This window comes from Anas platyrhynchos, chromosome 30 (genome assembly GCF_047663525.1).
Source record: "Anas platyrhynchos isolate ZD024472 breed Pekin duck chromosome 30, IASCAAS_PekinDuck_T2T, whole genome shotgun sequence".
Classification (NCBI taxonomy): domain Eukaryota; kingdom Metazoa; phylum Chordata; class Aves; order Anseriformes; family Anatidae; genus Anas; species Anas platyrhynchos.
In genome coordinates, this window is record NC_092616.1 from 5,602,214 (window position 1) to 5,619,829 (window position 17,616).

General features: G+C 56.9%; 1 protein-coding gene across 3 annotated transcripts; it reads left to right on the top strand.

Annotated features, from left to right (window-relative positions):
* Positions 1-147: 147 nt before the first annotated feature.
* Positions 148-10,435, top strand: LOC119714824 (coiled-coil domain-containing protein 81-like). 3 transcript variants are annotated; one of them, XM_072029579.1, is made up of 15 exons: positions 148-538; positions 1,210-1,342; positions 1,425-1,759; positions 2,107-2,394; positions 2,898-2,959; positions 3,443-3,596; positions 3,774-4,099; positions 4,485-4,555; positions 4,893-5,053; positions 5,164-5,278; positions 6,086-6,212; positions 6,541-6,678; positions 6,989-7,131; positions 7,416-7,544; positions 7,828-10,435. In XM_072029579.1, exons 4-15 carry the CDS (start codon positions 2,316-2,318, stop codon positions 7,943-7,945), a joined length of 1,623 nt encoding a protein of 540 aa, XP_071885680.1. In that variant the 5' UTR covers positions 148-538; positions 1,210-1,342; positions 1,425-1,759; positions 2,107-2,315; the 3' UTR covers positions 7,946-10,435. The 3 variants fall into 3 exon arrangements, with proteins under 3 accessions (XP_071885680.1, XP_071885679.1, XP_071885678.1); XM_072029578.1 differs by lacking the exons at positions 148-538; positions 1,210-1,342; positions 1,425-1,759 and having other exon boundaries at positions 2,237-2,394; positions 2,792-2,959; positions 7,828-10,434; XM_072029577.1 differs by lacking the exons at positions 148-538; positions 1,210-1,342; positions 1,425-1,759; positions 2,107-2,394 and having other exon boundaries at positions 2,499-2,959; positions 7,828-10,434.
* Positions 10,436-17,616: the final 7,181 nt, after the last annotated feature.

The window sequence follows — 17,616 nt, forward strand, 5'->3', positions numbered from 1 at the left end:
GGGACCCCCAGCCCCTTCCCATTATGAACTGGGACCCTTAACCCCTTCCCAGTATGAATTGGGCCCACCCCAGTACAAAGTGGGACCCCCATACCCTTCCCAGTATGAACTGGGCCCATTCCACTGCAAACTGGGAACTTTCCCAGTACAAAGCAGGGCTCCCAGCTCCAAGCCAGCTCAAACTGGGATTGTCCCCAGCTCAGACTGGGACCCCCAGCCCTTTCCCAGTATGAACTGGGCTCCCCAGCCTCATCCCAGTACAAACTGAGACCCTCAGCCCTTTCCCAGTATGAATTGGGCCCGTCCCAGTTGGAACTGGGCCCCCCAGCCCCATCCCAGTACAAACTGGGCCCATTCCCAGTACAGACTGGCCGCCTTTCCCTTTGCCCCGCCCCCCGTTGCCAGGCAACCGACGCCATTTCGTCCTGCCCCGCCGGGCTGCCCGCACTGCGCATGCGCGCGCGCCGGCCTCCCATTGGCTCCCGCCCCGCGGCTTCAAACTGTCCGGCGGGAGCGATGGCGGCGGAGGCTGCGGCTGGTGCGGGGGGGGGCTTGTGGGGGGGGATCTGAGGGGATCTGTGGGGATTTGGGGGAAAATGGGGGGCTGGGGGGGCTCAGGGGGGTTTGGAGAAGGGGTGCGAGGCTCTGGGGGGCGTCTGGCGGTGAGGGGAGAGGGGCTGTGAGGGGCAAAAGGGGCTGTGAGGGGCATTTTGTGAGGGAACAGGCTGTGAGGGGACGTTTTGTGAGGAGATGAGGGGTTAAAGGACGCTTCGTGAGGGGAGAGGGGGCTGTGAGGGGATATTTTGTGAGGGGATGAGGGGCTGTGAGGGGGCATTTTGTGAGGGGATGAGGGGTTAAGGGACACTTCATGAGGGGACAGGGACTGTGAGGGGGTATTTTGTGAGGGAACACAGAGCTGTGAGCGGAAAAGGGGCTGTGAGGGGACAAATCCTGAGGCACTGGTGTGTGAGGGAACATTTTGTGAGGGGCTGCGAGGGGGACAAGGGGCTGAGGGGACGGGGCTGCGAGGGGGCATTTTGGGGGTGTCAAGGGGCTGCGAGGGGACAAATCCTTAGGGAAGCAGTCAGGGAAGGGACATTTTTTGAGGGGACGGGGGGGCTTTGAGGGGACACTTTTCTAGGTGACAGGGGGCTGCGAGGACCCGGCGTCCACCCAGCCCCCCCTCAACGGCTGCCAATGCCCCCCCAGCACCCCCCCGGCGGGTTCAGGTCTGCGTCCGCCTGCGCCCCGGCCCCCCCGGTGAGGAGCCCTGCCTGCTGCCCCTCGACTGCCACACCCTGCAGCTGCGTGAGGACCCCCCCCACGCCCCCTCCTGCTACCGGTGAGCCTCGGGAGGGGGATGGCGGGCAGCACCCATGGGTGCTCCCCCCCTCCCTCACATTTTAACCCCTTTTTCCCCTCAGCTTCGATGCTGTTTACGCCGCCGCCAGCTCCACCGCCGCCGTCTACGAGGGCTCCGTCCGCCCGCTGCTGGCCCAGTTCCTGGCCGGCCGCGACGTCACCATTCTCGCCTACGGGCCCAGCGGCTCCGGTGAGCCTCGACGCCCCCTCCCCATGCCGCGGCGACCCCCCAAAAGGCTGACACGGTGCCTCCGTGCCCCCCCCAGGGAAGACTCACACCATGCTGGGCGGTGAAGGGGAGCCCGGCTTGGTGCAGCGCGCCCTCGAGGAGCTTCTGCAGGCCGTGGGGGCCGGCCGCCGCCTCAGCGTGGCCTGCATGGAGGTGTACTGCGAGGAGGTGGGCTTGTGCCCCGTTCCCCCCCCTCAAATCGCCCCCCTTTTGGTCCACCTCCCCTCCCCAGGTGCCGGTGTCCCCCCATTTCTCGACCTGTGCCATCCCCAGTCTCCAGATCTGCATTCCCCTATAGGCAGATGCCCCCCAGACCCCACTATAGCCCCCAAAAAAGCATAACCCCCCCCCCAAAAACATATTCCCCCCCCAAATCCCCATATTCCCCCATATGACCACCCCAAAATCCCCATTTTGCCCCCATATGCCCCCCAAAATCCCCATTTTGCCCCCATATGCCCCCAAAATCCCCATATTCCCCCATATCCCCCCCGAAATCTCCATTTTGTCCCCAGGTGCAGCCTGGTCCCTGCTGGGCACTGCTTGGGTGCTCCCCAGCGCTGTCCTTCTGTGGCCAGGAGTGGGGTCAGCAGGCAGCAAGCTTGCACTGGGCGACCCTCGCTGACGGGCGGAGGGAGGAGCAGGGGCACCTTGCAGAGGAGCTGTGGTTGAGGAGCCAGGGCGCGCATCCCTTGTCCTGAGCTGAGGGCCAGCAGCAAGCGAGATGGAGGGCTGCTGGAGGGTGACCATCGCCTCTGATATGGTTTCCCAGTTCCCAGTGCTCCTGAATCTCTCCCCCAAAGGTAAGGGTGTCAGGAGCCCCTTCGCAAGGGGTGGCCCAGGGGCTGCCAGCTGTCCTAAGCTGCAAGTCCTGGGCTGGGGGGTGGTGGCGGTGCTGGACAGAGCTGGTGGCTGCTGCAAGAGCCCTGCCTGAGGGTCCCGCTGGGCTCAGGGGACAATGTGGCAGCCAGGACTCCTGGCTCCTGATGCTAGGGCTGTCCTCAGCCCCAGGGCTCCTCTGGGCATGGCTCAGCCTCCTCGTGATGGGGACAATCCAGGGCCAGGTTTCCCTGGGAGCTGCTGCCTCTTTGGGATCTGGCTCTGGGAGGAAAGACCTCTGGTGTCCCAGAGACTGGTGTGGCCTGCAGCTCCACAGGCCTCTCAGGAATGTCCCAGGAATGCCCGCATGGTGTTTTTCAGGGGGGCTCGCGTATGCCTGCATGTGTCCTCGCCTGGGTGAGGTGCTTGCCAAGAGGTGGTGAGCTGGCTGGCCTGGAGCCTGACCTGGCTTTTCCTTGCTTCCCAGAGACTGAGGCTATCTGGGATGCTGTATCCGAGCAAATTCTGGAAGCGCTGAAGCGGGATAAGGTGGGCTGGTGTCCTGGGCCCTGCAGAGCAATCCCTACCCGAGCACTGAGACCGCCCAGGGTGCCCGGAGCAGCTTGCTGGCCAGCTGGGAGAGAAACCAAGGCCAGATCTGCTCTGCTTCTCAGGGGTTTGGCACACCCTAGGGCTTCACTCTTCCCTGCGGCCTGAGTGGAGAGGGCGAGCAGAGAGATGGGGGAATATCCTGGGTCCGTGCCTAGGATAATCAGTCCCAGGCCTAAGCTGTGTGCTGGAAACCTCTGGGCTCTTCCCTAGCCAAGGGATGGTGGCAAATCCTGGGAGGGGGGTGATGAAAGAAACGGAGGATGCGGCTCTTCTCCAAAGCTTTCCAAAGTGCCCCACCTTGCCCCATTGTCCCTCAGGAGCGGGCAGGGCACAGAGCAGTGTCCCCCTGCTCTGAGAGTCATCCCTTTTCCCGTCTCTCAAGAACTCCCTCCTCAGCCTTTCTGTCTTCTCTGTGTGCAGGCTGTTCAGGTTGCGGGACTCGGGACCTTTGCTGTTCTCCAAGAGCAATTCCACGTCAAGCAAAAGCGGCTCTTGATTCGCAAACCCTTCTTCCAGCTGGACGTTGATGAGGGGTGGCTGGAGGACATGTACTGTCCCCCTGAGATCCTCCCTGGTGAGAAGGCAGCAGCCCCCCTCTTCCTGCCCCATGTCCGGAAGGATTTGTTCTCCCTGCTCTTTGGAAAGGCCTGGGAGAGGCAGAGGATTGTCTCCAACGGTCAGGGTGGAGCTTGAGTTCCCCCAGAAGACCCCGTGGCCCCGGAGCTGTTTCTCTTAGCGACCCTTCCTCTAGGCCCTTGTTTGGAATGCTGCAAGCAACTTGGGCTTGCTGTGGCGCTGAGGATGTTGCTTCTCCTTGGAGATGACGTCGAGGTCGAGCAGCTGAACTACCTGCAGCTAGCGCGAGCCACCTCCTTCCCACTGTACGTGGAGCAGGAGTGTGTGCAAGAGACCATCATCTTGTACTGTTGCCTCCTGAAGAACAAGGAGCACGTCCCCTTTGCCTTCAGGGACGTCGGTGTTTTGACGTGCGAGGATGATTTCCTGTGCATGAAGTTTTATCCGGACTGTGTTAAACGTCTGGAGAGCGCTGAGGACCTCATTGCAATGCTCCACAGTGTAAGCTGGTGATGTTTTGAGGGCTACTTCAATTTCTTTGGGAATCCTGTGGAAGGGTGATCAATGCGACCGCTGTTGGCCAGCCTGGACACGGCAGGCCAGTCAGATGCCTTTCCCCACGCCTGCCCCATTAGCTGCTTTCTCCATTAGCTCTTCTGAGCGTCTGGATGCTGGCCGCTGCAAAAGGCCTGGCAGCGTTACTGTACAGCCTCAATATTCTGCCATGCTCCTCCAGAGCAGAGCAAAGGTGGATGGAAGAGGCTTTGGAGGAGGGTTTTGGAGAGAAGGCTTTCTTTTGGCTTGGGAGACAGGTCTGCTTCCTGTCAATGAGAGCCCTGAGAAAAGTGCCTCAGAAACCCTCCAGCAGGTCTGTGTCTCTTTGCAGAGAATGTGGCCGGCACACCCGACTGCCTTGAGTGGAGAGACCACCGCTCGTGCGATCCAGATGTTCCCAAGGTGAGTGCATTTCCTCCGCAGCCCTTGGCTTCCCACCTCCTCCTTTGGAACGTGCGCGGTCGGGTCTCCACGCTCAGCATCCAGTCGGGGCTAAATCCTGAAGAGACTGGGTCCTGGTTAACTCATGCTGACTTTCGGCTACGAGTGTCTTCACCTGGCGAGGAGGGGCATTGCGGTTGTGCTTCTTGTGCCCGTGCTGCCGCGATTCCCCTCAGAGAGAACTGCCTGCATGTGGAGGGGAATTTAGGCTACCTTTTCTGGTGTTGCGGGAAGCTTGACAACAAACCCCATGCGTGAACGTGACGGAAGAGGGATGCCATGTCCCGTGCAACACCAGGAGGATTACTGCCAGCAAGCTGCAACGGGTAGGAGGCCAGCCTTCTTCAAGCCCGTGTCATTTCTTTGCCGGGTTTCATCTGACTGTGAGGACAAGGCCAGAGGCCAAAGTGTGGTTCGCCTCGCAGCAGCAAGCTGCAGGAGAGTGCAGGATGAGAGGAGGTAAGGGTCCGTGCTGTCTGGGGGTGGTCCCTGCCCCATGCTGGCTGACTGCAACCAGCTTAAAAGGCAGTGCCCATGCGGCTGCTCTGAAGAGCTTCCTCCTTTCCTAGTTTCATTGTGCCATCCTGGCAAGCTGCTGCAGAGGCGGAAGCTTTCCCTCCCCACGGTGAGAAGCTGGGAGCCAGGCACGAGGCAGCAAGATCTGGAGAAGAAGCCTTCCACCAGGTGAGACCCTTGGGGGAAAGGAGGAAGGAGCCACTTGCAGCCACACAGGAGAGATGTCCCCTTTGGACCCACCAGGCGCAGGGACTCAGAAAGGCTCCTGACACCCGTCCCGGAGGAGGCCGCTCTCTCCACGCATGGCAAGCGTGCAGCACGTTTGCCTGAGACTGGCACGCCAGCTTCATTTTCCACCAGGGCCCTGATCCTTGGGGGAGCTGGATGCAGAGCCGTGTTGCAGAAGCTCTTGTCCCTTCAGGAGCCCCCCCACATTGCAAGAGTCCATCTCTTTGTCTGTGGGAGCAAACGTCCCCTGCGGTTTCTTCCAGCTGCCCCGCAGCTTCTTCCAGCCTAAGGAGCTGTGATACCAGATGGAAACGTTTCTTTCCAAACGATATCCCAGACTTTGTGGCAGGCACAAGAGAGTGCCGAGGGAGGGAGGTGGCATGCCTGCCCTCCTTGCCTGATGGCGTTCTCCGATGTTGCTGGCTCCCCAGCGATAATCTGCTTTCCACCCATAAGCCCGGCTGGGCCGTATTGGTGTCTCTAGGATCCTGTCCTTGCACAAGACACTGCTCCTCTCCTTCTGCCACCACAGAGGGCCTGGATACGGGCATCGCGAGCCTTCCTGAAGGCAGCTGGTGCCACTGCTTCGCGGTTGGCTCTCTCCGTGTCTGCTGAAGCGAACACGGCCAGTCCAACACCCATTCGCTGCGGAACTGCCGTCTGCTGCAGAGGCTGACGCAGCTTGCGAGCGCGGACTGGAGACCGAATTCCCCTGGGCTCATGCAGCCTCCCGGTGTCTGTTTGCAGTGTGCTCCCCCCGTGTCCAGGCAGCTCCCCCAGGACAAAGAAGACAGACAGGCAGGAAGCAGCTCCTCAAGCCAAGTCCACCAGCACTGCGCTCCCTACTCCCGAAGCCTCTCGGAGATTGGTGCAGGTACCTGCTCTGCCTTGCTGCAATGACCACGCGGTTTGGGACTGTACTAAAGCCTCTTTGTGTGGAGCGATCCCAAGCCGGACCCTTGGGATGCGTTCATTTTCACACTTGTTACCTCCTTCTTCTCTTCCTCGGGAGATGGAAGGTGGTGTCCCGCACACCTTCCCTGCCTCTTGCTGCCTCCCGTGTTGCCATGAGCCGCTTCATTTGGACCAGGGGCAATGGAAAAGGAATGAGGGCTTTCTGGGTCTTTGATGGCAGAGGTCTTTGGTCCAACAGCTGAGACCAATCCTGTCTGCCGTTGTGTTTTTTGTTTGTTTTCCTCCAGGAGGTCTGGAACCTGTCCTCGCAGTGGGACCAAACAAAGAGCTCATGGCCCTTGTACCAAAAGCGAATAAAGCAAGCCCGGGCAGAAATGGCTGCTTGGGGAGCCTGGTCTCAGGGGGAGGACCGAGAGACACCTCAGGTACTGGCCATGACCAACACCGCTGAGAAGAGCAGCGATCCTCCCCGCCAGGGCTCCGAGGGGGGCAGGTCCCAGGGTGGTGGGAGCAGGACGGGCACCAGGGCGCAGGGCAGGGCTTTGCCTGCTCCTCCCTGTGAGGGAGAGGCTGTCAGCAGAAAGCGAGGGATCAAAGCAGCAGCCAGACGTGGGCCGGCAGTGCCGAGTCGCCTGCTTCCCAGGTCCTGCTGCAGGGTCCTTTCAAGGGGTCCTCTGGGAAACAGCAGCCGTGTGTCCAGTCCTGTCTGATGAGAGCGTCTTCTCCTTGCATCAGGTCACCAGGCAACATGATTGGATTCCCCATCCCCCAGCCCAGCCCAGGAGCAAGGAGGTCGTGAGGAGGTGGAGGAAGGTTCAGATCCCTGCCCCAGAAGAGGAGTGGAGAGCGGCAGCCAAGCTGGAGAGCCTCCAGCCTGAGTAAGTGTGTGCCGGCTGCGTTCACGTGCTGGGGCACTCGAGTAGCTGCTGAGCGACGTCAGGAGATGTCCAGCAGCCCGGTCCCTGAGTCCTGGGCTTGCCTATGACACCCTTGGCTTTCTCCTAAAGCGGGCATGACCTTGGTTACCGCCAAGGCCTAAAAGTCATCACAGGGCGGAAGGGTGGGTGCACGTGGCACCGCGTGGGTGCAGGGTCTGGATGAGGGGAGAGGCAGAAGGGGTGTCTGGCAGAGGCTGAGGGATCCCTTTGTCCTGGTGTTGCAGCCACCTTTCCCCACGAGCACTGCAAGTTTTGAAAAGGTCGGAGCCGCATCGCAGTCAACAAAGGGTGTTCAGAAGTGCTGCGGAGGAAAAGCGGCTGCGGCAAGAGCAGCAGCAGCAGCGGCTCCCCTGGTAAGTATCTCCAGAAAGGGATGGTGCTTCCCGCTGCTGCAAGGCCCGTCCTTCCCGTGGGAGCAGCACTGGGACAGAGAGGGCATTCCGGGGCCCTCCGCTCCCCCTGCCTCAGCCCCAGGCTGATGAGCTTGGGCACTAGGCATCTGTCGCAGCTGACGGCAACCTTGAAGCTTCATGGGAAGCAGACCCCTACGTGCACGGCCCGAGCTAAGCCTGCAGTACTTCTCTGCGTTCAGCCTGTACACAACCTGATCATCCTCTTTTCTTTCTGACTCCCTAGCGCTAGATGCTGGTACCGCAACGGAGGGGAAGGTGCTGGGAATGCTGAAGGCAGCAGCGGAGCTCTGAGCAAAGGGGCTGGGAAGCTCTCCCGCTTTCCACCCCTGAATGGAAAATAAAGAGCACAGCCAGACTGCTTGTGTCGCTTCATCCGCCATAGCAAAGCACTGCCCTGATTCACACCACCATCTCCATTAGGCACACGGGCACATCCCAAGGATGCCCCGGCTTCTCCGTGCAGCACACAGGCATCTCCCTGGAGCAGCCAACAATCTCCCCAGACCACCAGTCTTGCTAGCAGGACCTCGGCACAAGTCCTCTGATCAAGCCGTCTTTTCCAAGGAGCGTTCTGGCAACTCCCTGGAGAAGCCAAACATGTCCCTGGGGAAAGTAAAAGTCTCCCCTGGGAATACAAGCATCTTCCTGAAGCACCCTCCATGGCACCCAAGTATCTCCCCAGGGAATATAGGCACCTCTTGAAATCAGAAATACTTCCTGCAGGACACGTGAGCATTGAGCTGGAGTAGACAAGCATCTCCCCAGGACACCTAAGCACTACCTTTTCCCTCTCAGGCATCTTCCAAGGGCATTCCAGCACCTCACGGGAGATCCCAACTCTAGGTGGGTTCACCTGAACAATTTCCGCTGTGAACCCATCTCCTGCTGATGCTCTAAGACATCGCCCAAAGGCATACAAGCATTTCTTGGAGGAACCCAGGAACCTCTATAGAGAACCCAAGCACCTCCTTGGAAGAATGAAACACCTCCCTGGGGAACAGTAGAATAACCCCATGGGTGCCCAAGCACCTGCATAGGTCACCCCAGAAGATCTTTCAAGAACCAAGGAATTCCCTCCATTGATGAAGCACCTCTATGAAGAAATCCTATCCTGCCCCGGGTCAGAGAAACACCTCCCTGGGTAAATCACGCAACGTCCTGGAGGAGCAAAGGATCTTCTTGGGTGTACAAGCATTTTCCCGTGGTAGGCAAGCACCTCCCTGGGGACAACCAGCACCTGCCTCTGGGTCACTCATCCCCTTCCCTGTGGAACACGAGCATCTTGTCGGGACAACCAAGAACCTCCCTAAAGCACTGAACAACACACTTAGTGCAGTCCAGCAACTCCCTGGAGCACACAACCTGTTCTCTGCTGGACCCAGGCAACTCCGGAGGTTCCAAGTGACCCCAGAGGAATCAAGCACCTTCCTAGAGAGCCCAAGGATATTCCCAGGGCACACAAGCACCTCCCTGGGGCACATAGCATATCCCAGGGGCAGAAGAAAAGCCTCCCTGGAGCACACAAGCCTCTGCCCTCCTAACAAAAGTTTCTGCCCCTGCCATACAACTCCTGCAGCACAGAAGCACCTCCCTGGAACACACAAGCACCTCACTGGAGCACCCTAGAATCTCCCCACCGCACTCCTACATCTGAGTGGAGAACCCGAGCATCTCCTCGGGTCATCAAAACACCACCTGGGGCACACAAACTTGCTGTCACCCCTTGGACTTTTCAGAAATGATAAACTTTTCCTCTCTCTCCAGAAATGACTCTCAGTCTTTCCCATGACAGACCTGTCATGGGACAGACCGAGAGTCATTTCTGGAGCTTGAAGAGCTCAAGTTCCCCCAGAAGACCCCGTGGCCCTGGAGCTGTTTCTCTTAGCGACCCTTCCTCTAGGCCCTTGTTCGGAATGCTGCAAGCAACTTGGGCTTGCTGTGGCACTGAGGATGTTGCTTCTCCTTGCAGATGACGTCAAGGTCGAGCCGCTGAACTACCTGCAGCTAGCGCGAGCCACCTCCTTCCTGTTATATGTTGCCCCTTAATTAATTTTCAGAGAGCATTGCATTAATAATAGAAAGGAATTTATTGAGTAAGCAACATCAAGCAAAACAGCGCTGGGCAGCCGGGGAGTCTCGGCTCCGCCAACGGCGCGCACCTCACCCCCGCTAGGGTCCCTTTTTATATCTTGGTAATTCCAGGATTATGCAGCACATCCTGGTATATTCTGCGACTGCGCGCACTGTTGCTAGGGGGTCGTCTTTGTCCCTCTGGTGGTCGTGAAGATGAAGGCCGTAGTCTTCCTCGGCGTTGTGGTTCAACTTCTTTTTTTATTTGGTCATGTTGGCCCAGCGTGAGACAGGAAGGCAGGATGTTGATACGCTAGGTTAGCAACTTCTCAGGAGATGGTTACATGAGCTTTGCAGCAGGGTCTTTGAACAAAAGAGGCAACTGAGATGCAGAAGGAGAGAAAGGGAGGGGGTTCTCTTTTTTGTTACATTAAGCAAAAGAATTTTCATAGTGTCTAGCCAAGCATTATCCAGCTCCTTACTTCAGCAGGGAGCTTTCTCAACTCCAGCTCCTCAAACGGAACTCCTTGTTTTTATAATAAAAAAGACAATGAACAAACATTTATTGTGTATTACACTTCCCAGCTCAAACTGGGACCCCCAGCCCCTTCCCATTATGAACTGGGACCCTTAACCCCTTCCCAGTATGAATTGGGCCCACCCCAGTACAAAGTGGGACCCCCATACCCTTCCCAGTATGAACTGGGCCCATTCCACTGCAAACTGGGAACTTTCCCAGTACAAAGCAGGGCTCCCAGCTCCAAGCCAGCTCAAACTGGGATTGTCCCCAGCTCAGACTGGGACCCGCAGCCCTTTCCCAGTATGAACTGGGCTCCCCAGCCTCATCCCAGTACAAACTGGGCCCATTCCCAGTACAAACTGAGACCCTCAGCCCTTTCCCAGTATGAATTGAGCCCATCCCAGTTCGAACTGGGCCCCCCAACCCCATCCCGGTACAAACTGGGCCCATTCCCAGTACAAACTGGGCGCCTTTCCCTTCGCCCCGCCCCCCGTTGCCAGGTAACCGCCACCGCCGTTCCCGCCTCTTTTCCCCCCGTTGCCAGGCAACCGCCGCCATTTTGTCCCCTCTCCCCGTTGCCAGGCAACCGACGCCATTTTGTCCCCTCCCCCCGTTGCCAGGCAACCGACGCCATTTTGTCCCCTCCCCCCGTTGCCAGGCAACCGACGCCATTTCGTCCTGCCCCGCCGGGCTGCCCGCACTGCGCATGCGCGCTCGCCGGCCTCCCATTGGCTCCCGCCCCGCGGCTTCAAACGGTCCGGCGGGAGCGATGGCGGCGGAGGCTGCGGCCGGTGCGGGGGGGGTGGGGGGAATTTGAGTGGGGTCTGAGGGGATTTTTTTGGATTTTGGGGAAAATGGGGGGCTGGGGGGGCTCAGGGGGGTTTGGAGAAGGCGTGCGAGGCTCTGGGGGGCGTCTGGCGGTGAGGGGATGCGGGATTGTGAGGGGAAAAAGGGCTGAGGGGGTGTTCGGTGAGGGGAGAGGGGCTGTGAGGGGACGTTTTGTGAGGGGAAAAGGGGCCGTGAGGGGAAAAAGGGGCTGTGAGGGGAAAAAAGGGGCTGTGAGGGGCATTTTGTGAGGAGATGAGGGGTTAAAGGACACTTCATGAGGGGAGAGGGGGCTGTGAGGGGGTATTTTGTGAGGGGATGAGGGGCTGTGAGGGGATGAGGGGTTAAAGGACACTTCATGAGGGGACAGGGACTGTGAGGGGGTATTTTGTGAGGGAACAAGGAGCTGAGAGCGGAAAAGGGGCTGTGACATGGCTGACAAGAGAGGCTTCAGGTACAAAGGCCCTGGACCACCCTCCTGGTCTGTCCGTGCCAGCAGGGCACAGCCCAGCTGCCTCCCTCCTGCACCAGCCTGTCTTTGATCTCTGCCACGCGATCCAAAGCCAGCAGTGCCTGTCCTCCCTCTGCACGGTCGCATATCCCAGCTCGACACGGATGTTTCTCTCTACTGGGAAGCTTCCAGCCCAGCTCAGCTGCCCCCCAGCTCTCCCACCTCCCTGCCCTCTCCCCAGCCCAGCCCAGCGCAGTAGCCTAGGCTGGGCTGGTCCCACGGCAGTGCCCATCGCAGGCTGCTGCAGGGCTCTGGGCACTGCCACCACAGCTCCAGTTCCCATTCACTCCTGATCAACTCAGAATGGGTCTCAGACCAACATTTATTTGGTTAAAATACACAGAGATCCTGGCTCCTTGACTACGGAAATCCTGGGTCACACAGAAAGGGTGATACTCAGGCAGGAAGGAATGAAAAAGGGCATTTTTGTGTAGGCAACAATATCACAAGGGCAGAAAGGAAAATTGAAGAGACAAATGCCATATGGAAAGGCAAGATGGCCTGTCCTGACATACACTGGGAATAACCTGCAGAAAAAGGAAGACGGTCTGGGGCCACTAATAAACACCCAATCAGCAGTTTCCATACTGTATCTTTGAGCTCCTGGTTCCTCATGCTGTAGATGAGAGGGTTCAGTGCTGGAGGCATCACTGAGTACAGAACTGCCACCACCAGGCCCAGGGATGGGGAGTAGGTGGAGGGAGGCTTCACGTCGGAAAAAAATCCAGTGCTGACAAAGTACCATGGAATGCCTGCCTCACAGTCATGTGAGGAAGGCACATGTAAAAAGGCTTTTTTTTTTTTTTTTTCTCTAGGAATTTTTTTTTCTCTAGGAAATATGTCCTTTCACTTCCATGACTTGAGATTCTTTTTGTGAGGTTCAGTTTACCATTACCATCATGGCATTGCCCATTGGCTCAAGAGTTAGAAGTCCTTTCCCAGTGCACTGCGTATATTGGAACATGGTAGGGCAAGTATTTTTTGTTCAGAATTTGACATATGAAATCACTCCTAGCACAGAAGGGACGTTTACATCTGCACTCCGAATGTGAAAAAAAAAAAAAGAAAAAAAAAAGGTGGGTGACAAAAAGGACTTTTAGTTTAGTTTTGCTTTTGCTAGACAGCATCCTCTCCCTCGTGATGCCCAAGCAGTGCTCTCTGAAGTCAGAAATCCTGAGCATTTCTGCTGCACTCACAGTGAATGGCTGTGAGAGCTGGCTGTGGGAGGGACCCCACGCTGGAGCAGGGGCAGAGAGAGACCATGAACTTTCTTAGTTCTCATTTAGTTTCTCACTGCTCCAGTCTACCAGTAGCACTCAATAAATTATGCTCGTCTTCCTAGAGTGAGTCTGCTTTGCCCATGTCTGAAATTGGTAAGGGCTCTGCCTGTTCCTTAAATGTACCCTGAAGCCCTTTTCCACGCTATTTAGTCCATCTGTTCCTTTGATGGGGAGCAGGTCAAAGAACAGTGTGCTGCCCATCAGTGTGCTGGATCTAGGGAGCTTTCAAGATGGAAAAAAAAAACAAACAAAAAAAACAATGACAAGTTAATACTGGCTTCCCAGAGTGAAATCTACTCCATTTCTCCTTGAACCCCTCCCTGCCACACTCCCTCACTTGTCATTCAGCCTCATAAGCTATATTTAATGAGTTTGAATATGATACTGAAGTATTCGGGACCTGTGCATATTGGGTCAGGAGGAAGCAGTCTTGTCCCTGTGCATTGGGTACATCAGAACATGGCAGAGGCTCCAAGTTATATTTTCAGAATTTGTCAGATGAAATCAATGCAGAAGGGCATACGGGGTGGTGTCCTAACAGGCCTAAAGAATGTGGAGGGCTGAGAGGACTTCTAGGAATTTTTGTTTTTTTCCTACACAACCTCATCATGCCCAAGGAATGTCCTCTGAAGTCAGAAGTCCTGAGGATTTCTGCTGCACCCACAGTGAATGGCTGTGAGACCTGAGAGGCAAAGGGATTCCCTTTAGCTCAGAGCAGGGTGAGGGGAGCTGGTTGGGCTTGTGCCCAATGGCCGTGATCTTGCAGCTTTTGTTAATGGAGGGCAATCACATTTATGGCACCCTGAAAAGAAGGCAGACACTGCTGAGAGCAGAGGAACCCACTGCCAATCTCTCAGTGCGCAGCCTTTCTCAAGGTACCTAAGCAAGGTCTCAGCACCACATGTCTTGCCAAGGACACTTATCATTTATTTCACCAACCCAACAGCATGTCCTCACATGCAGCATATCTCTGCTTCTTCCTGGGGCATTCACATAACACAGAGATACTACGGAAAAGATTTCTATCCTGCAGGACAGCTCACAACTTGGAAGGCCATCCCAGGGAGACAGACAAGTGTCCTAATGATGGTGTCTCATTAAGGGAAAGTCAGCTCATTCCCCAGCCTCACAGAATGCACTGCCCACAGCCCAAGGCTGCTGCTCTCAGCCCCCCTGCACCACAGAGGGAACTGGGCACGTGGCTGGAGAGATGCACCTCTGCTCTGCTGGAACTGTGGCTGCAGAGGACGTGCTTCATGCCCTGGACCCACAGCAGTGACTGCAGGGGCTTTCCTGTGTGGGACAGGAGGCAAGAGGGCTTGCTCAGAGGAAGGGGGCTGCAATGTAGGGAATAATACAGACTTTTCTGAGAAGTTCTCCCTCTGACTACAAATCCGGTTTTTCTTTCTTCTCATTCCCTAACCATATTTCTTCTGCCTGAAGATTTTATAACTGGGGGATGTTTCCATGTCCCATGGTCTTTTCCCCACCTGTGTTCAGAGCCCTCCTGCCAACCTCTTTGCCCTTCAGAAACCAGCAGTTCCCAGAGCACTGCCTAGGTGCATATCCATCTTTGCAGATAGAAAACAGCCTGTCAGAAAGCCCTGACAGGTACAGCAAAGTTGCCAATGAAGCTGGCCATAAACAAAGGAGAGGCTGTAGGCAATTTATAAGCCTTCTTACAAGCCCACTGATCATCAAAGGAACAGTTCAGGAATCTTAGAGATGTGTTGGAACTTGACAGTTCCTTTTCCATTTCTTTCTGCAACCTCACCCAATCCTGCAAGTGCTGGAAAGGGAAAAGGAAGCAGAAAATTCTTTTCTGGATTTGTGTGTGTTTAGTGGATTATTTCTCCAACATATGTCACACCTTTCTGTGACTGACCTAGGAGCCTCCACCATGTTCCTGCATGTCGGTTGCCTGGCAACGGGGGGAGGGGACAAAATGGCGGCGGTTGCCTGGCAACGGGGGGAGGGGACAAAATGGCGGCGGTTGCCTGGCAACGGGGGGAGGGGACAAAATGGCGGCGGTTGCCTGGCAACGGGGGGAAAGAGGCGGGAACGGCGGTGGCGGTTACCTGGCAACGGGGGCGGGGCGAAGGGAAAGGCGCCCAGTTTGTACTGGGAATGGGCTCAGTTTGTACTGGTAAGGGACTGGGGGTCCCACTTTGTACTGGGAATGGGCCCAGTTTCTACTGGGAATGGGCAGGGGGTCCCAGTTTGTACTGGGAATGGGCCCAGTTTGTACTGGGAAGGGGCTGAGGGGCCCAGTTCATATTGGGAATGGGCCCAGTTCATACTGGGAAGGGTCTCGGGATCCCAGTTCATACTGGGGAGGGGCTGGGGGTCCCAGTTTGTACTGGGGCAGTGCCCAGTTTGAGCTGGGATGGGGCTGGGGGTTCAAGTTTGTATTGGGACAGTGCCCATTTTATGCTGGGGTGGGGCTGGGGGTCCCAGTTTGTACTGGGAATGGGCCCAGTTTGTACTGGGAAGGGGCTGGGGGGCCCAGTTTGTACTGGGAAGGGTCCCATTTTGTACTGGGAAAGGGCCCAGTTTGTACTGGGAATTAGCTGGGGGTCCCAGTTTGTACTGGGAATGGGCCCAGTTTGTACTGGGATGGGTCTGGGGAGCCCAGTTCATACTGGGAAAGGGCTGGGGGTCCCAGTTTGAGCTGGGGACAATCCCAGTTTGAGCTGGGTTGGAGCTGGGAGCCCTGGTTTGTACTGGGAAAGTTCCCAGTTTGCAGTGGAATAGGCCCAGTTCATACTGGGAAGGGGCTGTGGGTCCCAGTTTATACTGGGAATGGGCCCAGTTTGTACTGGGATGGGGCCCAGTTTGTAGTGCGAAGGGGCTGGGGGTCCCAGTTTGTCCTGGGAATGGGCCCAGTTTGTAATGGGAAGGGGCTGGGGATCCCAGTTTGTACTGGGAATGGTCACAGTTTGTACTGGGAAGGGGCTGGGGATCCCAGTTTGTACAGGGAAGGGTCCCAGTTTGTACTGGGAAGGGGCTGGGGGTCCCAGTTTGTACTGGGAAGTGTCCCAATTTGCAGTGGGATGGGCCCAGTTGATACTGGGAATGGACAGGGGATCCTGGTTTGTACTGGGAAAGGGCATAATTCATACTGGAAAGGGGCTGGGGATCCCAGTTTGTACTGGGAAGATGCTGGGGGGCCCAGTTTGTACTGGGAAGGGTCCCAGTTTGTAGTGGGAAGGGGCTGGGTGTCCCAGTTTGTACTGGGAAGGGTCCCAGTTTGTAGTGGGATGGTGCTGGGGGACCCAGTCTGAACTGGGATGGGCCCAATTCATACTGGGAAAGGCTGAGGATCTCATTTTGTACTGGGAATGGGCCCAGTTTGTACTGGGATGGAGCTGGGGAGCCCAGTTCATACTGGGAAGGGTCTGGGGGTCCCAGTCTGTACTGGAAATGGGCCCAGTTTGTACTGGGGTGGGCCTAATTCATACTGGGAAGGGGCTGGGGTTCCCAGTTCATAATGGGAAGGGGCTGTGGGTCCCAGTTTGTACTGGGATGGGGCTGGGGGGGGCAGTTTGTACTGGGAATGGGCCCAGTTCATACTGGGATGGGGCTTGTGATTCCAGTTTGTACTGGGAAGGCACCCAGTTTGTAGTGGGATGGGTCCAATTCATACTGGGAATGGTCTGAGGATCCCAGTTCATACTGGGGAGGGGCTGGGGGTCCCAGTTTGTACTAGGACAGTGCCCAGTTTATGCTGGGATGGGGCTGGGTTCCCAGTTTGTACTGGGAGGGGTTCCAGTTTGTACTGGGACGGGGCTGTGGGTGCCCAGTTTGTACTGGGAATGGGACCTGTTCATACAGGAAAGGGGCTGGGGAGCCCAGTTCATAATGGGAAGGGGCTGGGGAGCCCAGTTCACATTGGGACTTGTCCCAGTTTATACTGGAATGAGGCTGGGGATCCTGTTTCATACTGGGATTGGGCCCAGTTCATACTGGGATGGGGCTGGGGGTCCCAGTTTATACTGGGAATGGGCCCAGTTTGAGTCGGGATGAGGCTGGGGGTCCCAGTTTGTACTGGGAAGGGTCCCAGTTTGTAGTGATAAGGGGCTGGGGGTCCCAGTTTGTACTGGGAATGGGCCCACTTTGTAATGGGATGGGTCTGGGGGGCCCAGTCTGAACTGGGATGGGCCCAATTCATACTGGGAAAGGGCTGAGGGTCTCAGTTTGTACTGGGAATGGTCCCAGTTCGTACTGGGAATGGGCTGGGGGTCCCAGTTTGTACTGGGAATGGTCCCAGTTTGTACTGGGATGAGGCTGGGGGGCCCAGTCCGAACTGGGATGGGCCCAATTCATAATGGGAAGGGGCTGGGGGTCCCAGTTTGTACTGGGAATGGGCCCAGTTTGTACTGGGAATGGGCTGGGGGTCCCAGTTTGTACTGGGAATGGGCCCAGTTCATACTGGGATGGGGCTTGTGATTCCGGTTTGTACTGGGAAGGCTCCCAGTTTGTAGTGGGATGGGCCCAATTCATACTGGTAAGGGTCTGGGGATCCCAGTTGATACTGGGAAGGGGCTGGGGGTCCCAGTTCGTACTGGGGCAGCGCCCAGTTTGAGCTGGGATGAGGTGGAGGGTTCCAGTTTGTACTGGGACAGTGCCCAGTTTGTATTGGGATTGGGCTGAGGGTCCCAGTTTGTACTGGGAATGGGTCCAGTTTGTACTGGTAAGGGGCTGGGGGTCCCAGTTCATAATGGGAAGGGGCTGGGGGTCCCGGTTTGTACTGGGAAGGGGCTGGGGAGCCCAGTTTGTTCTGGGAATGGGATCAGTTCATACTGG

Excerpts from the sequence above, each read along its gene's own strand:
- LOC119714824 (XM_072029577.1), top strand. The coding sequence starts at position 2,759 with ATGTCCCAGGAATGCCCGCATGGTGTTTTTCAGGGGGGCTCGCGTATG. Across the intron at positions 3,597-3,773 it reads TCCCCCTGAGATCCTCCCTG|GCCCTTGTTTGGAATGCTGC; the intron begins GTGAGAAGGCAG and ends CCCTTCCTCTAG. Across the intron at positions 6,213-6,540 it reads CCTCTCGGAGATTGGTGCAG|GAGGTCTGGAACCTGTCCTC; the intron begins GTACCTGCTCTG and ends GTTTTCCTCCAG.